Source organism: Mastacembelus armatus, chromosome 24 (genome assembly GCF_900324485.2).
Source record: "Mastacembelus armatus chromosome 24, fMasArm1.2, whole genome shotgun sequence".
NCBI classification, from domain to species: Eukaryota; Metazoa; Chordata; class Actinopteri; order Synbranchiformes; family Mastacembelidae; genus Mastacembelus; species Mastacembelus armatus.
The window spans coordinates 11,599,837-11,620,491 of NC_046656.1; the positions used below are offsets into that span (position 1 = coordinate 11,599,837).

Sequence of the window (20,655 nt, forward strand, 5' to 3'; positions counted from 1 at the left end):
GCCTAAATGTGTCATAATGGGCTCTACTTGGAAATGACAGTCCATTGTCAGACCGTGCAGAATGGACTGTACCCACTTACCAGCTCTTAATGAATTTGTTTCAAAAGCTTTCTGTCTCTCTTCTCTTTATGACGAAAGACAACGCTATTATTATGAGCTTTGCATTAAGGGGATGATCTTTATTGCCCAAGAATCCACCTGAGAATGAAATAGCACGGCACAGCTCATCCAAACAAAACGTTATTTGCATCGTTAAACATCTCTGTTGGCATAAGACATGACGTATATACAGCAAAGTGTACAGGACATACATTTAAACCATCATATTACTTGCCATTATCTTGTCACAAAAAATATGCACATTATAGTGTCACAGTTCCTTGCATTAAGTAAGAGAGCACAGCTTATTGTCTATTGTAGTGAAATTCCTTCCAAGTTTAATCCCTTCATTTAACGTGCAGAAAAAGACAAATTTCAGATAGAACTACTCTTCACACAAAACACACTAACAGATTAACAGAGCGCCATCACCAGTTTCCCCAAACTTTATGGCTAAAAGCAAAAGTAGTGCACTAATTTCATCCTACACATAGACTTCTACCATAGAAAGGACATCAAGCGCCTCCCTAATCCTGACTATACAGTATGGCAGCCGTTTTACATAGTTAAAGTTAAATCTATGGGTCTACACAACTCTACAACATTATGATCCTCAAGTACAGACTCCACTTATAATCAATGTGTCTTAAATTTCATGATATGGTATACATAGGTATCAGTGCTGTAGCAGAGAAGCTAGTATAAAATTATTTTACAATGATATTTAAAAATCTTTAAAAAATTATTATCCACTGTAATTGTTTTTAATCTACTCTTCATGACTGCTAAGTTAGTAAATAAAAAATAGCAAAAGGACAGAGCCACTTTTAAATAAATATCACTTTGCTGTTCATTTGAATTACGACATGTTAAATACTCTTTCCCTGAAATATTCTACTAAAATCAGGAGGCCGGTTATTGTTTCATGAGATGCCGATCACCTAATCGCCGTCTATGTATGGATGCGATGAAGAGATAAGATATTTTCGCGATACACAATAGAGCAGGGATGCAGGTTATGTGAATGTCTTACAGGCCACATTATAATATTGTGGACATTTGCTGGTATTATTTGATAACATGAGTCTTTACTCTTTGGCAAGACTTATAGGACACATTTACTTTTTTTTTTTATACAAAAAGGATAAATAAAACCAGACCATTAAAAGGCTCTCTAAATGCACTAAAATGCAAATGACCAGGCTTCAAGATGGATGAAATCCATATATCTTCCATCTTGAAGATCTTCAAGTATCAGGTGGTCTTTTGACAAAGGAAGCTCTACTTTTGGCATGTAACTGTAAATATCTCTAAAAGGCGATTTCTTCTGATTTTACGCTGTCTGTTCATCTGTCTTCAACTTTCAAAGCTGGTCAACAGGCTTAAATTAGTGTCACAAACAGCAAAGAATGTAACGTCCATGGCGTCAAGACACTAAATGCTAATGTCACTGCTTTTTTTTTTTCAGACTTATATTTGAAAGAAGGAGAGGTGCGGACCTAAAAATGTTCCAGCTGCTTCCTGGCAATTAAAAATTTAAAACTTTATTGTCAAATGCAAGCTGAAATGAACAAATACATGGTGTCATACACACGATTACCCGTTATCATTCACTTCACCTCATCCCAACTGTGTCTGGGTCAGGCTTTGGCCTCCAGCAGTTCGAGGAACAGTTTGTGCATAGGCACGCGGCCATCCTGTTTGATGCTGCAGAAGTGCTGGACAGCTCGTGCAGCTGTCTGACGCAGGAGAGGGAGGGTCATGATCAACTTCCCTGCCCGCCGAGGGTCTTCTGGGTGGTGGGTGGCCTCATAGTCTTGGAGGGCCCCGTGAAGGACATCCTGGAGTCTCTGAACTGCCTCAGAGTCCTCAATTTGCATGGAGTCTGTAAGAACACATGAAACTTGTATGTCAACAAACGGAAGCATGAAAATATTTTTAAAAGTGGTAAATCGAAGTTTAAAATGTGCAGATTGAGTGCCTCATCTCTGCAACAGCTTTGTACCTGAGTTAGCGAGCGCAATTGCCTTGAGGACCACAAACTCCTCCTTCTCCAGCCCCATAGTTTTGTATTTCTTCACCAGCTGCAGGATGGCGTTGTTGAGGTCAAGCAGCCCTGCCAGTTTCGACTGTTCCTCATCCATGACATAGTCCTCAGCATAGACCAGCTTGTCCTCGAAGGCCAGTGAGCGGAAAACCACTCGAAGAATCAAAATCTCCATCCAGCCACTCTGCAGTAGACTCATCTGGTCTGCTAGTGAGAGCGATGGAAAACCTAGAAAGAAAGAGGATGAAACTGACAAGTTAGAGATACTGTTGTGGGTAAGAACCATTTTAAGCAACGATCCTTGTCTCTATTCTCTGTTTTCATGATGCTAAATAATAAAAAACAACCCAGTGGAGTCACAGTGTGAATGAACATCTACTGCCACTGATAATACAGAGAAAAAAGCAACAACACAGGAAAGGGCACAACTAAGGACAGAGGGAGGGGATAGGTGGTAAATTTAATTACATTCTGTTGGACACACCTACTTTGATTGACAATTACGCCCCACAGGAGCATGATTAAACCTGCTCATGTCCCCAGCATACGCCTGCATACACACACTCACACACACGTTTACTGTAATTAAACAGATGATTTTACAGGGTGAGCAGAGGAGGGGGAGGTGTTTGTGTGTTTGACACCATCAGGGATTGTTATCAGGATGCACTGCTTTTTTACAATCACCACGGGGACATCACTGGCGCCCGTTTCTCCACTATCGCTCCCTGATTGATTGGAAACGCTGTCTGTGCACAATTTCATTGGTCGATAGGGATCAGTATTCTGGCACTGGACCATCGATCAGGGACAGGGACTTGTTTGAATGTTTTGTTTGTGTGTGCATTTAAGTCTGTGATGAAATCTCAGGCAATGTATTGACAGATTTCTTTTTTAAGGAAAAATACAAGTTAAACATTCAATGAAGAGAAAATAGCATCTTTGAAAGGGACAAAGAAAAAGGTGCTGAATGCAATCAGGAATGTTGACCTTTGGGGAGAATTATCTTGTTGTATCATACCAACAACACATAGCCAGCCAAACCACAGTCACCTTTAATACGCACATTTGACAGCCAACTTGCAGTGCAGACTCAAAAAGGCCAAAAGCAAAGAGGGCAGTTGGTCTTTAGCCAGCTCATCTGCCAGTCTGGCCCTCAGACTTCAGACCACATCACTGTCAAACTGCCTGATAAGAGCAGACACAGAGGAGGGGGAGCAGCCAGGACAGTAGCCCCATCACACTCACCTCCCCGTGGGCTAAGAACTCAGATGGCCCAGGCCACTTTGCCCAGGACCCTGGTTCTCCCAGCGATGGGGGCTGTGTGGCCTGCCACTCATCCAGAGCTGATGTGACATGGCCATTACGCTGCAAGGAGGCCAGTCTTTTTTTAAATATCCATTCTCTCTATGTATTTGTCCTTTTTATCTACCTTTCATTCTTTGAGCTAAGTCTCCTTTACCTCATGTCACCTCAGGTCACTCTCATTTCTGCCATTTCTGTCCTTTTCCATCCTTTTTCTCTTTATCTGTCCCTTTCTTCCTCTGTCTCCTAGCCTCTATCTTTCTGTTTTTCTCTCTGCTATTTTGTGAATGTGAAAAAGTGGATCACTGAAAATTTCCAAAATTTCACAGTTACTAAAAGGACAATCTTTTAGCCAGCTGCGTGATATAATCTGCCCAAAGGTCCAAGCGATTTACTAAAATGAAAAATTGCGTGTGAAAACTTTGTGCACACTTTAAATGGACATAGTTCATCAACCTGTTCAGCCACAACTGGTACAACAGCTTTAGGTAGTATCATTGTCATCATGACCATTAGTTGTTGTATTAGATTAATAATTTTGTCAACGTTCAATAACAAGCACTGAAAATGAACCGACACTAATGAAGAGTAACTACTGCCAGGTTTCCAAATGATGTTGTTGGTTTGTCATAACTCGCCTGATGCATTGTGCAGCAGTTTCTTTTATTTTTGCGACATTTTAACAGTGTGAGAAAAATGTTCTTGACAGTTGGAGGAAAACATGGCTTCCTTCACCCCCCAGCCCCTCTGGGGTGGGTATCTGCTGTGTCTATGGCCGCCTCTCACCGCTGCTCTGTGCTCCCAGTCAAACCCTCCACTGGCAAAGGGCTACAAATACACCCATCATTCAGACTGCGTCTGTCTTGTGTAAGTAAAGACCTGACAACGGGAGAAAAGAGACAGACAGCAACAGCCTGGGGGAGTGAGGAGGAGGAGGAGGTGATTCTGTGATGCTCTTCTTCTTTGTTTTAACAGAACAATGGAAAAGCTGATGACGGACACCAACACACGCTCAAATAGTTGCTTCATGCCCAAAAATGTAGGGACAAATATAGAATAGAGGGATATACACACTTGTACCCACACGCAGACACACACACACACACACACACACACACACACACACACACACACACACACACACACACCTGCTTTATTTGTTTTGTAAGCATCTCAGAGACAAGACATCAACAGAAAACCCAGGTGTTTCCCTGGTGATGTTTTGGGTGTGGATAACCACAGTAGATAAAGTCGTCACGGCTTCAGTTAGAGGAAAAAAGACGATAAAGCAGGACAGAAAAATGACTGAGAGTGATATAATCCATGTAATATTCTGGTCACTGCTGCTTAAAATGGAATAATAATACTATTTTTCCTTCTTTGATTTCTTCCTGTGATTACTTTTCAACCATAAAGTGTCCGCAAGGTTGTAAAACATTGAATTTATTCTGCACTGTCTTATTCTGTTATATCCATTATGTTATATCCACTATCTTCATGTTTAAAAAAAGTGAAATATTCAAACCTAAGACTCTTATTTAATATGGCTGCATTATGTCATCTAATGGATGCGCTAAGTTGATTAACAATTAACAGTTCAAAACATAAATGTGCTCAATTAGCTGTAGAATAAATCAGGGAAAACACTCACAGAAGTGAATATTTGGCATTTTGGCTTGATAAATTTATCATTAATATTGTTTTAGTCCGATTACTTACAGAAAGCAAAAATGCTAATAAGTTCTGTTATTTCAGTTTTTAAAAATGTATGAATTCAGTTTTATACCAAACTGGAAACAAAATATCTTTGAGTCTTTTGACTGTTGGTAGGACTTTACCTACTTTGTTCACTCATAGATTCACATATTTTGTACTCTCAAACAAACTGCAGCTTGAGCAATAAGTTTGCTAACTCTGCTGAAGGTCTCACACAACAGGAAGTGTGAAAAGTGCTGCTGAACAGTGCTGTTTGTCAAGCGTTGTAAAGGTCTCCAAAGCAGACGGGCAAACTTCTGTTGCCTTCACATACAATTACAACCGTCAACATAGCTGCATACCAGCATGTTAATCCCACTAAGCTGTCAGAATGCACTTCCTCTCTACTTTCCACCCTCTCATCCAAAGCGAAAAAAAAAAAACACTGGACATCCCTCCTGCTGTTCCTGTGTCAGAGATGTTAAGTGCGATCCAAGTGTCAGAAGGATTTCCGTAATTCACACAGCACGGGGAGCACGGCTGCGGTCCAGGAAATGAATTAAAACGTCCAGGTGGCCACTACTCATCTCGTTGATATATTAGGAACACACATTGGTCAGCAAGGGCATGGCACACAGTGTATAACGCACACACACACGCACATGTACAGGGTGACTGGCAGATAACACACAGCTCCGCTCAACCTGCCCTCGTTCTCTACTCTGGGTATCCAGCAAGGGTCTTGGCAACCACAAGTCACAACAGTCGTCTTGTCTGATCTGATTAGAGACTTAATGTGAGCTAATGTGTGTGGTAGATTGTGTGAGCGAGCAACTGACTGACTGAGACAGTACCTGGGATGTGTTTGGCCCAGCCGATGTTGACCACCAGCTCTCTGTCAGCCAAGTCACACAGTGTAGTCAGAGCCTTGATGTCGCTCTCAGGTACAGTGGGGTCCGGCATGGCGAAGATGCCCTCTGGCTCGGCTACTAGTAGCATAGAGACGACTTTGTTCTCGACCACACCACCAACAGAGACTAATAGAGAGAGAGAGAGAGCGCAACCTTAATTTAATTTTATGTACTTTATGTATTTTATATATATATATATATATATATATCCTGACAATATCACACACAGCATGATTTGACTCATAGATCACAATGCAGATAAAGCCAAAGCTTTTGTTATCTGAAGTAAAGGATTTCATTAACATAGGCTGACTTAAATACTACAGGCATGGTCATAATGTACCTCAGTGTTATTTTTAATGCACCACAGTGATATTTTTACACTCACATGTTTTTTTCTGGGGTAAGGCGTTCTGTGGGTGCAGATACGGGCTGTTCTCAGCGTCTATTCTCCTCTTGTACTTCTGCCTGCCACCTCGAACCCGGTCCAGACGCACACCTACAAAAACACAAACACAAAACATTAATGATGCATTTGTTGTTGCCGTAACACTGTAAATAGTCACTACACACCTGGTTGTCCTTAGAACACAAAAGTCCTACAAAGTCGGCACGAAGCCCTAAATACATAGAAATAAACACAACATGTTTACTAGACACACCTGTCCTCATGAAACAAAATTTAACTGACTACTGATAGTCTGGTATTAAGTTAAACTGATATAAAAACATAAAAAATGGTTTTTATTTTGATTAAAAGGGAATTCAAATTGTGAAATGTGACATGTTTAACTTGCTGAATTTAAAGTTAATTAAACCCTGATAAAGTGTGATAATTATTTGAAAGTTCTTAATAGTTTAAGCTTTTAATAAAAGGAGTGGAACAATATTTCGATTCTTCTTGAGCTTTTGTCAGCTCATTTTTGTCACTTTTTTGACAGGCACAAATAAAGTAATCAGTTTTCAGAAAGCGGCAGGATGTCAGCCAATCACTGACACGCTGCTCACATGTCTTCACGAGCCCAAGGAGACCTTTCTAATGCTGGCGTAGCAGCGTTGCATCCTGCAACCCGACACCCAACGACAACCTTAGAGCGGCCGGAGACAACTGCTCATCTTAAGGACCGTTGTGGCAACCGTGTCACCATGGTGACAGGGATTTAAGGGTGAGAGTGCGTGTGTGTGTGTCAAAGGGGGCAGTTAGATTGAGCAAAGCTGATTGCTGAAGGACTTCCGGTTGAGCATGACAAGGTGAGGTCATGCGCTGGTGAGGAACACAATTTATTTCGACTGAAATAATTCCTGAAGATGTTTATTCAGAGCAGATACCATGTTTAGGCTCCCACTTATTAATATTTAATAAGGATTAAAAGTGTATATATCTAGATCATTATAGTTTTCCATATCCACCATTCTCTTTCCAGAACACATCACTGTTTATTGGACATTTTTTACCTCCCCAAGTTGCCAAAACTCAATATTCACCTATTGTTATGTCAGATCATGGCCCATTAATATTAGACCTGTGTTTACCTGCTCACTTCTATAACATTGCACAGCGGAGACTCTCTCCTTCTTCTCTCTGAATCAAAGTTATTATATTGCTACTTCAACTGATGACTTTCTTGACTGTAATCTGTAAATGGCTCCATTTGCATCTCTCTGTTGTGGGGGGATCCTTAAAAGCCTACCAGCCTTAAAAGCCCCATAATTTCATATCCTTCCCATTCCAACAAACTACTTCTTCATAGACTAAAAGAGCTCAGCGAATCAATTCTTAACATTGATCAAAAATATGCACTCAGTCGTGGCACTGAACTGTATAAACAGCATTTGTCTTTACAACCAGAATTTGATCTTCTTCCACTAGACATGCTGAACAATTGTGACGGCGTTCCACAAGCATATTATTACAAACTGAGAAACAGTAACTCCCTCACTAGACAAAACGCTCTGCGAGTTCTGCAGCAGCTTTCATGATCACCAAAATATCTGAATACCTGACCTCAAGGCTATAAATGCAATCTTCAAGTCATACATGCTCACTCTATAAATCAGAGTCCCCGGCAGTGTCTTCCAAGATGTTTTAGTTATTACATGATTTGGATCAGAACATGTGTAAGGAAGTTGATCCAACCATTCACCTTACAGGAGCTTTCAACATGGTAGAATAATAAAGCCCCAGATCCAGATGCTACACAAGTTTGTTTTTTTTATGTAGTAAATTACTTAAAAAGGAAAAGATTATAGTTCCCTTAGTCTGCTTAATGTCAAACTATTATTACTTGGCTAAGTTATTAGCTATTCATTTTGAAAGCATTCTATAAAAAGCTGATATTCATTTTCTAATGCCTTCATGCTTCTCATTAGCATATTTCTTGGTTTTCTCTATGGCTGTTGTATGTACTAATAAGATTTAATTAATTTATTTTCCTTTATCTAAAATGATGTATGAAGGTTAGCCGCCCCTGGAACACAAACTATATGTATTTGTTAATTCATTGCGTTCTTTTGCAGTCTGTGGGCCATTTTATTAATATTAATATTAATATTATTATTATTATTGTTGTTGTTGTTGCTGTTATTACTTATTTCTGCTCTGTTGTTGATTGTTCTTCATGTTCTTTGTCTATTTGAGTTGAAACAGGTCATATGGAAAAAGAATAATGACTCTGCTGTTTTTACTCTGAACTCTTCAATAAAAAGAGAGAAAAAATGAAAAGCTGGTTGGTTTCATAGAAGAGAAACACACAATGAAAGTCAGAGTCTGTGAGCTCATCTCTATAGAAAATGTATTTATCCAGCCGTCAGTTGTGTTGTTGGGTTACCTGCTCTACATGGTGTAAATGGCCCTATTGGCCCTGAATAGATCTGTAATGGCACTTGTGTCTCTAAGAGACACTCAGGGGGGATTACTTGCCCACTTGACACCTCACAGTAATACTTCATCCCTTTGAGCCTGCAGCTTCCTGTGCTTATTCTTACTTATGCAGATTTTTATGGGGAGCGTGCGTCAGTGTTAAATACCATAATGTCCTCCTAATCAGACATGTAGAGTGTGTTGTAGAGTTATATTGCTTAATGGGCAGTTTCTTATTTTTATTTATTTATTTATTTGCATCATTTTGTCTTATTTTATAGGTATGCTATTACCATAACAACAAATTTTAAAGGTGGAAAGTTTTGACAGATAAACACATGCGTAGTTTCTACCTGGCCACCTACTTAAAGGTGTTATTGTAGTACTCAATATAAAGTGTAGAGTGATGAGGTCCTACATGAGCACAAAGTGTTCTGACAAATGTACAGTTTGGTTGGTTTGCATCTGTATTTGTGTTCTCTTTGTATTTTGGAAGAATTCAGAAGTGGGTCGAGCTCAACTGGAAAAAGGTGACGTCAGGAAATTCACTGCATCAATCAGTTGTCAATTATGTTTTCTTATACTGTCAGTACACTCAATGTAATCTCATCAAACCACACACACGCAGTCCTGATAAAGAAAATTAGCTGAGCGTCAGAGTATTTAATTCTTAATAAACACTTAATAAGCTTTAATTTATGTTTAGCATAAATATTTTATGTTATTACATTTTCAGCAGCTGTAAAAAAAATCCAACCCAATGAACTAGGCTTGGACGAGTAAAATGACCAACATCTTGAATCTCTCTTCATATTTTTCAATACAAAAAAAATGCTAAAAGCTGCTAAATAAGTTGAAATTGTTTTGTCAGACCTTCCTTATAGCCCTTATGTTAACTGAGCCATCCCCATCTCCACCATCTGCTGATGAAGAACATGTACTATATTATATATTATTTTTTAAATTCCTATGCTTATCATGATCAAGATAAAAGTGACAAATGATCATGACATACATTTTAGATCATATTGTCCAGCTCCACTTAACACTTTTGGTCCAGCAGTGGTTTAGATGCGTGACATGCGAGTCGGCAGTTTTAGGGTTAAGAGGAATGAGTGAAATGCTGGCACTGCAGTAGATGAGCAGGGTATTAAAGAAGATACCGGTCAGGTAAACTCAATGCCCTGACCCTTTGGTGATGTCACGAGGGCCAAATAGAAAGTGTAGATTAACCAGGGCATTTGGCAGGTGCCACGGGATCAAAGGACAGAGGATAAATTTGTAATATAGGGTAATAAAATAAAATACAATTTACCTCTGAGGTGGGAAATGAGGGATTTTATCATCATATTTAACACAAACTCTTAAAAAAATGCAGATTAAATCAACTTCTGTGGTCAATATATGGAGAAAATGTGTTTTACAAGGTATATTTGTGTGTTTGGACCTGACAGTTATTCAAACACACACATCTGAGCTAAGTGTAACTCTTCACAGTGGAATGTGCTGACAACCAAAACACCAAGAATAGCTTTGTGGATAACAAAACAGACGCACACATACCTCCTCCCTGTTCTTCTGTGCAGCCCATCAGAGTTCGATAAGCACAGACTACTCAGGCATTGATCTATTTTTTGCCACTTTCATCATTGAGCCTTCTTTTGACGGTCTGTGGACGTTCATATGAGGAGCTTTATAAGTCCCCTAAACGCACATAGCAAAGCAGGATCAGGAACAGCAACATCCAAATGCTGATCCAGACTGATCCAGGTTACCGTGTTCATTACTGCTGCCACCAGCAACATGTGTTCACAATAAACAATCCCACGCTTTTTAGATATTGTGACAAATGTACACATGGCTGCCACCAACGCTGCTGTGGCGACACATTCCATGCACACTGCTTCTCGTCAAGCAACTGAAAAGGAAGGGATTTGGAAAGTTGGCAGCGGAAAGCCCACAGCATCCCTCTGTTCTGTTCTGATGCTTTTCTCAGAATGCAGATTAACACAGCATGATTAACACACCTGAGACCAAATAACTTCAGCTGGCAGGAAGTGAGCGTGAGATAGGAAGCAGAGACAAAAGAAGGAAGGTGCTTGACAAGATACTACTGCACCCCTGCCCAATTCACAAATCTGTATGATTAAAAGCTTTTTTGTTTTGATATTGTGCACATTGTATTTTTACTGCCCTGAGAAGCGAAAGCAACTATAGAAATGGACACTAAACAGGGCTTAATTAAAACCTGCCTGGGGTCTATATGCCTTTAAGCTGTGTATTTAATATGGCTCTGACTCTCCCCATTAAACCTCACAGCTCCTCTGTCTCTGCCTTTACTGTGGCCTCTCCAGGGAAGAGGGGCATTACGAGACACGATGAAGCGCATTACGAGGGCGCTTATGACGGGAGTTACGAGGGCCAGTCTGCATTTCACGGAGGTCCAGGAATCCCACAAGGCATCTGGAAGAATTTACAAGGGGGGAGGGAAGGCAAAGGCGGTGGCAAGAAGAAGGGGCGTCGAGATGCTGGTGATGCCCCTACCCTATTAAAAACAGCTAATTTAGAAAAAGGCAGACGCACAGAGGTGTGTGCATGATAACACGATTAAATATACACTGACTGATACTGGTGTAAAGATCTTTCTATAATTATGTGTATCCATAACTCAAACACACATTAATGAACATAAATGGATGCTGTGTGTTTAGAGATGAGTAGGTGGTATTAAATGATCATTCAAGTTTATTGCAAATTGGATCTTACTTTCATAGTTTTGGCCATCAGTTCTATTGCTTATAATAACATCATACTTATGAAAGTAATTGCTGAGATATGGAGATACAGCAAAGTTTGGCAGCCAAAAAGCTGTGTGACAGCTCACGGGCTGTATGTCAACAGAAAAAAAACTATACATACTGTGGTATTATTATACTACAATGATTGGATTTTATTGATCGCACATAACCTTGATGTGTGGTGAAATGACAGGACTGTCCATAGTAAAAAGGAAGGCATGTATTGGAAAAAAAAACAACAAAATTTGCAATTTTAATATTTTACCTGCCTTCCATTCATTATTGTCATCTCTTGGCCCTACACAGCAGACAATAAGTGGCCAGTACAGTAGGAGGTTGCTAATGTTTTCCTTTTTGAGTCACATCTAAATTTGGACAACAATATGTCACCAGGCAGGCACACAGTCAGGCTAAAGAGAGCACCTGACCGCTGTCACAACCTCTCTGAGGAATGTACATACTGTATATGTCACCATCTGCATTCTCTTTGAGCCTATGTAATGAAATTAACGCGTGGTAGAACTTAGCCATGTAAAGTTCATCATTAAAATTATTTGGTGCATTTTATATATGAATTTAATGAAGAGTCATAACACACATCATGTAGATATACACCTCAGATTGCCTAGGGTGAAATAAGGATTCGGATTCAGAAGTTAGGAAGACTCACTTTATGGTCTATCACAAAGCAATAGGCAGGGTTGGGTAGGTAACCTAACCTATTTATATTAAAATCCCCACTTGTAAAACTGTGGGCGAAACATTACATTTTTGTAAAGCCTCGTCCCAGGAGGCCTCTATTATCTCTCTAGCTGTTGCGGTGTTGCACACACCTACACACACACACACACACACACACCGGCAGATTTCCACAAACTATTTCAAACACTGGTGAAGAAATAGCTAGCCGCCCTCCCCTCCCTCTCCTATGCATTGTTCAGCCCAGTGTTTACTACACATACACAGACCTATACACACATCACAGCTGACACGAAGGGCCTGAAGTTTAACTGTCAGAAGTTTTAGGTTTCACAAGAGTTTACACAGGTACAATACATGGCATCACCAGTTTATCAGGTGAGACAGTAAGAGAATCTCAGCTGCTAATGAGGGTGTTGTTTCCAGGAACGCACAACAAAGACAGTGCAGCCAGATTTGTATTAGTCTTCACTCTCTGGCAGCTTTTTCTTCACCTCAGCTGTCTAAAGGATAATATTTGAACTTCTGCCAAGTCTACAAAGCAATCGATGCTGGAAAAAGCAACTTAAATAATGTTTTGACCAAGATATGAAAGTGATTTTTGGTATATAGCTGACCTTCTCTCAACATGCCCACTGCCAGACACTTCACAAATCGACAAGCCTGGCAAGATTTCCTTCTTCTCTTGGTGATTTCACATTCATTGGACGCTGGGCAGCTGTATTCAATGTTACCTGGAGGAGAAGAGAGAATATAGAAATGTATTCTTGAAGTAACTGAGGCAAAAATGCAGCAAATGAATCCAAACTATTTATAACTATTTATAATAGGTTTTACAGTACCATTTTAACACATTAATGAAGAAAATATTTGGAACCTTTTTAGCATACAATGGAAACTAAGTACTAGACAGATAATACCCAGAGGACTTTGTGAATTATGTAGCTAGGTCCAGGCTAGTACTGTTGGCAGTGTGAGGGTCCAGGCACACGGGAAGAGAAATGTGCGTCACAATTATTGTCACATTTATTCTTTAATACCATACTTTTTGTCTATTTTTTGTTATGGGAAAGAAGGTAATTAAATATATCCTATCACATTTTTTAATATAGAAATTAAAGCTTATATAAATCCTGATGGTGTTCAGCCACTTGTAGTCGCTCTCAGCTGCCACCTCCTATCAGAAAAGGGAAGTTGCTGATGAGCCAGACATCAGATCTCACAGCCGCTTATTCTGTTTGCCCTTTGAACCCATCTACAGTAGCCAACTTCTAGAGGCCTAAACACAACCCAGCCTGCCAGGTCCTAGACCTGGGCCAAGAGCCAATGGAGCACAGGACAATCCCTTTAAAACACCCACACTGGATGCCGCTGGCTTTCGCTGCTAACAGCTTCCAGGGATGGACACACATTCAGCACCATATGTTATCTGAAGCTTTAAAGGCTAAACTCAAACATGTTGACTATATACAAGATGCGCTGTAAGTTTAACCGCATATCGACTGTTTGCAAACAGCTCTTTATTTAAATCCTTTCTGCAGTTTGAGAGGTAGGAGGCGGAAGCTGTGACTTAACTGATCGAGGTTTGTTTACACCAAAACAGTCGCTCAGGGTGCAACTTCATCTGCACCATGTTGGTTGTAAAACAGGTTTACATGATGCCAGAAGGCAATATCATCTTTACACAATAAACTCTGTTATTAAGTATAAAACTGAGTATGTTCATGTGTGTTTTTTGGTGATTTTTGTCTCTGTCTTACCCTGGATGGTCCTCTTGAAGAAGGCTTTGCAGGCCTCACAGGAGGCCACACCATAGTGGTAACCCGAGGCCACATCACCACACACCAGACACACCCGCTTAGCCACCGAGCCCAGCATGAATTCACACTTCACTTGGCCTTCTTCCTCCTGAAATCTCCTGGATAGAGGTGGAGGGAAGGAGAGGTAGAAAGGAAATGAAGGGGACAAATAAGCGGATGGTGCTAAGATAGCCATCTTCCTTCTATTTAACATATGAAATGAGGTGAAACACACAAAAATAAGGGACAGCATAATGTAAATACCAACCTGTTTGTTTCTCCAGTGTTGGCCAACCCTGCTGTGTGACCATAGAGGCCTGGTGAGTCCACCCCATTGCTGTGACTGTGGCCTTTTGTGAGGGGACCATAGCTGGAATTCGTGTCTGAGGAAGAGCTTCCAGGACTTGGCTGAGCTGGGCTGATGTCGCCCTGAGAGCTGGGGCTGGAGGGTTCACGCTTTATAGAGGAGGGACAGGTGGGGTCCAAGCCCCTCACTGACATCCTGCCCAGATGTCTGGAGGGGAAAAAAAAACAAAGAAGATTTAAGATATATGAATGTGTATGTTACCTTATTGTAATAAATATTCATAACTTTCAGGTCAGTTTTATATAATGAGTCACCTTGGTATTGTCATTAATATTAATGGCTGGTAGCTGACCTTCAAGTCTGTGGACTGTGATCAGTTTTATTAAGTCAGGCATCATTTACACAGATAGTAATCATGCAAAAAGTCTCTTCGTTAATTTATGAGTTCATATGTGTCATTTCAAACCACAAACAGAAGGACAAAGGCTGAGCTCATTACAGTCCTGCCAGCTACAGTATATCCCTTTTCTCACCACAACAATCTCCCAATGCTGCGACTGCATCCACATCCCTTCATTCATGCATCCATCCATACCAGTCTTATCTAAACCAGCCGTTTGTGATGTCCCACATATGCAAAGTTGCTGTCAATTACACTGCTTTGTTTTCAAAGAAGAAGCTTGCTTAAGCAAACCTAGGAAAATAGCCAAACCAGCAATCATCCACCTTCATCGTGGCCATTAAATCCAAATACACTCTTCTCTGTTGCTCTCAAACACCCTCTTTCTGCCCCTTTTTCCCTCTCTATTGTCTCAGTGCTCCTCTGAGTTACTCAGCAGACTCAACCTGGCAAACAACAACAACGTTTTTATTATAGGAAATTATTGTTTTGTAGAGACATTAAATGTAAGATCAAAATGTTAGTTAATGATTTGTGTATTGTACATGGAAAGTCAGTCTAACTCACTAAATATACAAGAAAGAACAGTTTCAAGATCAACATACATCTGCCTTTTATTGATTATTATTATCATTTATATTTCAGTTGAAGATATTTCTCTGTAAACTTTTACTTTGAAATTAACCTTCTCTTAGTCCAGCATGTTATCATAACTCTATTATTGGATTAAAATGTGACCACAATAGACTCTCTGTCACCAAGCCAAGGAGAAAAAAAAGCAAGTGAAACCAGCTGAGGTATAGAGTTGGCTTGCAGGAATGTGATCCGCTGTCACACACATCCTGAAAACACACATGCTAACATCGCGACGACAGACGTTCATGTGTGGACGTAAAAATAAAAATCATAGACTGGCTCCTGCGTCTCCGTATACACTTTAGACTCATGTGATCAGGAGCGTGTCAGTGTTTCCTGCACATACACACACATACGAACACATTTTAAAGCATGTGTCATAAACACCCCAACACATGCTTGCATGCAACTGTCGCCAGGCCAAGTATTAAAAAAAAAAAAAAGACCCTCTGCCGTCTCTCTCGCTCTCTGAACACACTCCCACATGCTGAGAAACACACACAAACTGCATCCACACAGTCTAATATCAGCAAAGTCAGTCTTGTTTCCTGCCATGTAAATCAGTAATCTCACAGCCACAAGTCATTTGGTAGGTAAAGTGACTGGCTGCTTTTAACCACCCCCTGAGTAAACCATGGCCACGCGCTACTGACCCCTCTACAAGCCCACACATAAACAGACACACGCAGAAACAGACTGACTGACAATGGCACCAAGAGAGCAACAAGCAACACAATCATAGCATCCACTGGCTTGTAAAGTTAGTAGAAAAAAAAAAACATGTCTATAGCACCCAATATCAAAAGCTGTCAGGTACAAAGAGTTGTCATCTTGATCCAGATTTTACAGTAGGCTGTAATTTAAGTCAAGCTCTTGTGCAACTGCTTGTTTTCAGACATTAATTCTGGTTTGACTGATGTAACATACTGTAAAACTACCACTGATATATTTTTGACTTATGCCTCAGGTGTTGTGCTAGCTATATGCTGGAACACATTTGCCTATTTAAACATCCAGCAACATTAACACTCATTTGGAGTTGTATTTCTGGTCACCTGACAAAGGTAAACTCCTTCTTAGCTCTGTTTTGGTCTCCACCAACTTCTTGCTGCTCTGTGTCAGTTTTATCAGAAAGTTTCCACTGGTTATGAGAGTTGAGGTAGTGAACCAAAACAATAAAGATGTGTACTATAAAATAATGCCTTGAAGATATTCCTTTAACCATTCGATGAGTTTTTGTTACATTAAAAACAAGTTCATAAATCAGCTTATTTATTTTCCTCAAAGTATCAAGAAAATGTTATTTTAGTATTTGTATGAGAAATTTAAACTGCCACCCCTCTAGACTCTGAGACATCACCTCATTAAGCAATGAACCAGCTTCTACATACAAGACTCAGATTTTGTTCCATCAGTCCCCCCTTTCTCGATTTCTCCAATTCACTTTGAAGACTACGAAAACACTACAGCGAAGAGATTTTAGTTTCCTTTTAAGATGACGCACTGGTTATCCATCACTGTTGTCCATATTGCTGTGTCAAGTGTCTGACAGGTACAGAGTGAGATATACTTTGCACTCTCCCATTATAATGCATCACCAGGAGCAAGAGTAGGAGGGGATTGGAGGGAGGGCGGCAGGGGGGGGGTTGGACGTTTTGCTTTTATAATGAAATGGCATTAGAGTGGGGTGATCAGATGTGATGCGATATTCACTCTGACAGATTACTAATCTACAACTCCACATAAAAGCCCATCAAAAGACGGTCGGTGCAGTGTCTACACCCCAATACAGCACGAATAAATCAGAGTGGATGCGTGTGTCACTAGGTATTTAAAGTTATCATACCTTACTGCCTTTGTGTCCCAGTATCCAAAACAACTCTCATGGCACCCTGGCAACAATGGCTAAAATGCAGTGTGAAAAAACATGGAGAGAAAAACACAGAGAGAGAGAGAGAGGCCGGAGGAAATTACAAGAGTCAGACAGATAGAGGGAGTGTGAAGGAGCAAGGAAGGGACAGAAAGAAATGGGCAGTCCTGCGGCTCATTAACCTGGGGGTCTTGAAAGACAACGCTCACTTTCAAATGAGCACAGTCATAATGCAGACAATGACCTACCGGATGAAGGAGAGTAAGTGAAAAAAAAACAGGTAGGAAAGAAAAGACAGAAAAAAGAAGGAAGCAACCAACAGATATTAGGAAAAAGAAGTAAAGGAAAACACAGGCCTTGGAGAAGTGAGTTACAAATAAAATGAAGCACAAAGTGGCCAGGATTCTTCCTGAAATATCACCAAAAAAAAAATACTTTTGAAGTCTTGTTGAGTTTTACTTGTAACCGCAACCCAAGGAGCACTCATCAGCGGTCAGTTTTACTAATGAGCCGATGGGAGATGAGTAGGGATCAGTGGCACCCCCAGCCAGCCCTAAGAGCCTTAGCCAGGCTTTGGATGAATCTGTTAGTGTGGTGATGAGGTTCCTGTGGCTGCAGCTTGGACCCACAGGCTCTGGAAACATGGATAGCATGCCACGCAGGGGGATCATCTGTGTCCATCACTGTCTTTCCTCCCGTTCTGTATCTGGTTTCTTCCATCAGCAGCAATCAGCCAACCTGTACGTCCATGTCTGCTCGTCATCTGCCCCTTTCTAGTCCTCATCTGTTCATGTCTTTGTGTTTCTCCGCTAGGGAAAGTTCATTTAAATCCTAAAATGCGTGATGAGATGCATTCTCAGTGAAGAGTGATTACGCCACAGCTGATGATTTTATGATTTCAGCAAAGAAGGGCAATCAAAAAGCAGTGTAACGAAACAGCTGCATTGCACATCATCTGCCAGGGGTTGATTTTCACCAGCTTTGGATGACCCAGGCTTTTCTCCCACACTAGGACTGCTTTACTACAAACTGGTAATACCCGCCCACCCTCACTATCAACAAGCAAACTGGCCGAACAATGTTAACAGTAAGCAATGCAAACAAATCTACACACATGAAAATTTGTCATCTAAATTTTCCTGCAGCACAGAGAATAAAAAACTTTATATTTCAACAACTTAATCATATATATCCTGTTTAGTTCAGTAAAGTCCATTGATAGAAACATTTCCAGGGAATATTCGATCATCAGTTTATTACTGAGACATTTGATAAGAGAAAACGACGAATTTGAGCTTCACTTAATAAAAACAGGGGATTCCTAATTGAATATCTCTGGGTTTTGGACTATTGATCAGATAAAAGAAACAATTTTAAGAGGTAATCTTGGGCTTGATGAAGTTGTAGCACCCATTGATTACTGTTTAAGTATTTTGGGGGGCATTTTGTGTTTTTATTTGAAAGCTGGCAGACACTTGAATGTGTTGAGGGAGAGATAGAGAGAGAGGCCCCCTGTGTGGGAATTAAATGGTTGCTGTTTTGTGTCGTACATCTCAAACATTAGGCTACCAGATACCCCCTTAATTATGATTTTCTGAATTTTAATAGAATTCATGACTAATCAAGAAAAATAATAATCCAATTAATCACATACTAAAAAGCAATGCTTAGTGCAAGAATGAAGTCGCAGACCTAAACAAGCTGGTAATCAATGACAATGATGTACACTAGTCGCACCCAATTTTCCTACAAAGCACCCTGATTCACACACTCCAACTCTCTTAAAATAAATAATTAAAAGTTGTATTTTAAGGGTATTATTGTAACTAATGTAATCAAATCCAACACATAGTACCTGTACAGCATGAATACTAAATGATCTGGCAAATATGTCAGTAAGAGCCGACAGATTTGGCTTAACCACACACAGGTTAAGACGGTCCGTCTCCCACAAGAAGCTGTTAGTCACTATTACCAAACATTTCACACACAATAGCTCACAATACCCAAGTGACACTTGAAGAGAAACTACTTACTCTGTGTCACAGTGGTAGGTGAAACACTCTGGGAGGTAGAGGTCGACTAAATCCATGTGCACTCTGCCACCATGCTCCGAAGAGGAGAAAAATGTTCAGTTCAGGGACGTCTGCCTCTGCTTCTATAAACTGTCTCTCTCACTGCACTGTCACTTTTTCTTTTGCCTCCAAACTTTCTCTCCATCTACTGCCCTCTCCTCTGTTGTATCACACTATCAGCACACTACCATTGTCCCTCCAGTCTGTCTTCCTGTCATTCACACTTCTCGCTGCTGCTGGCTGCCTTTGAAGTCCTGACTGTTGTCACTAGCCGTGTGTGACAAGGGTCTCCAAGCAAAGCCGGCCCTCCTGAATACCCAGCCACATCATTTGAATGGCCTTCCCCCACAACAATGAGCTGACAGCTGATTGGCTGTGATCTGCGCCAATGAGAGCCAGCCTTTCACTGGGGCAGGTGAATGTGCCAAGAGAGGATGCTGGTAATTTAACAGGTTTTATTTTAGCATATAAAATAACTTCATGTAAGAAAGTAGAAGGTGAATTTTCAGTTATGTTGCCAAACCTTGAGCCATAGTGAAGGGCATTGTATGCAGCAAAAAAAAAAAAAAAAGAAAAACGAATGACACAAGCGGTGATGCTAATGAAGCCAAACATTGTGTTATATGCAGGATCAGCTTATAAACAACTGCCAGTGTCACCTCTAAAATAAAATCCACATATGAAGAAATGCACACACAGAACCACACAGGCACAGGCTGTAACAAAGCTTTAACTGACTTAGCGCTAGTACTTGTATCTGATCTCATCAGCTATGGCTGTGTGCCTAATGTTTTTCACCTTTCACTGACTGCACACGTGCACAGAAAATGAGTAAGCAGTGCCTGGCACATACAAAAAAAAAAAAAACGCTAAGGTGCACACGATATGGTGGACAGACAACAAAACTGCAATGGAAAACAGAGCAACACTTAGAAATTTAATCTAACCTTAAATTCCAATATTTTTAAAACATCATGTTGCTGGTGTAGACTTGTATTGTCTGCTGCTCTGGCACTGACCCTGTGGAATAAGGTTTAGTTCTGATTGTTAAAAAACCTTTATCAAAAACCTCTATCAATTTTCACACATTTAAAATCTTTGAAAAAAAAATACCACTCAGTTTCCAAAACGAATAGTGTGTTGACCCAATTAAG

At 40.4% G+C, this 20,655-nt stretch overlaps 1 protein-coding gene across 2 annotated transcripts; it reads right to left on the reverse strand.

Annotated features, from left to right (window-relative positions):
- Positions 1–205: 205 nt before the first annotated feature.
- Positions 206–19,780, reverse strand: LOC113137667 (estrogen-related receptor gamma-like). 2 transcript variants are annotated; one of them, XM_026319497.1, is made up of 8 exons: positions 19,463–19,780; positions 14,482–14,727; positions 14,175–14,332; positions 13,032–13,148; positions 6,446–6,556; positions 6,001–6,183; positions 2,105–2,374; positions 206–1,984 (listed from the first exon to the last, which is right to left on the reverse strand). In XM_026319497.1, exons 1-8 carry the CDS (start codon positions 19,516–19,518, stop codon positions 1,740–1,742), a joined length of 1,386 nt encoding a protein of 461 aa, XP_026175282.1. In that variant the 5' UTR covers positions 19,519–19,780; the 3' UTR covers positions 206–1,739. The 2 variants fall into 2 exon arrangements, with proteins under 2 accessions (XP_026175282.1, XP_026175283.1); XM_026319498.1 differs by lacking the exon at positions 19,463–19,780 and adding an exon at positions 17,024–17,146.
- Between the last annotated feature and the right edge of the window lie 875 nt (positions 19,781–20,655).

Bases quoted from the DNA above. Each gene is read 5' to 3' on its own strand.
- LOC113137667 (XM_026319497.1), bottom strand. From the start codon at position 19,518: ATGGATTTAGTCGACCTCTACCTCCCAGAGTGTTTCACCTACCACTGT. The intron at 14,333-14,481 runs GTTGGTATTTAC...ACCTCTATCCAG, and splicing joins AACACTGGAGAAACAAACAG to GAGATTTCAGGAGGAAGAAG. The intron at 13,149-14,174 runs GTAAGACAGAGA...CTTCTCCTCCAG, and splicing joins CTTCAAGAGGACCATCCAGG to GTAACATTGAATACAGCTGC.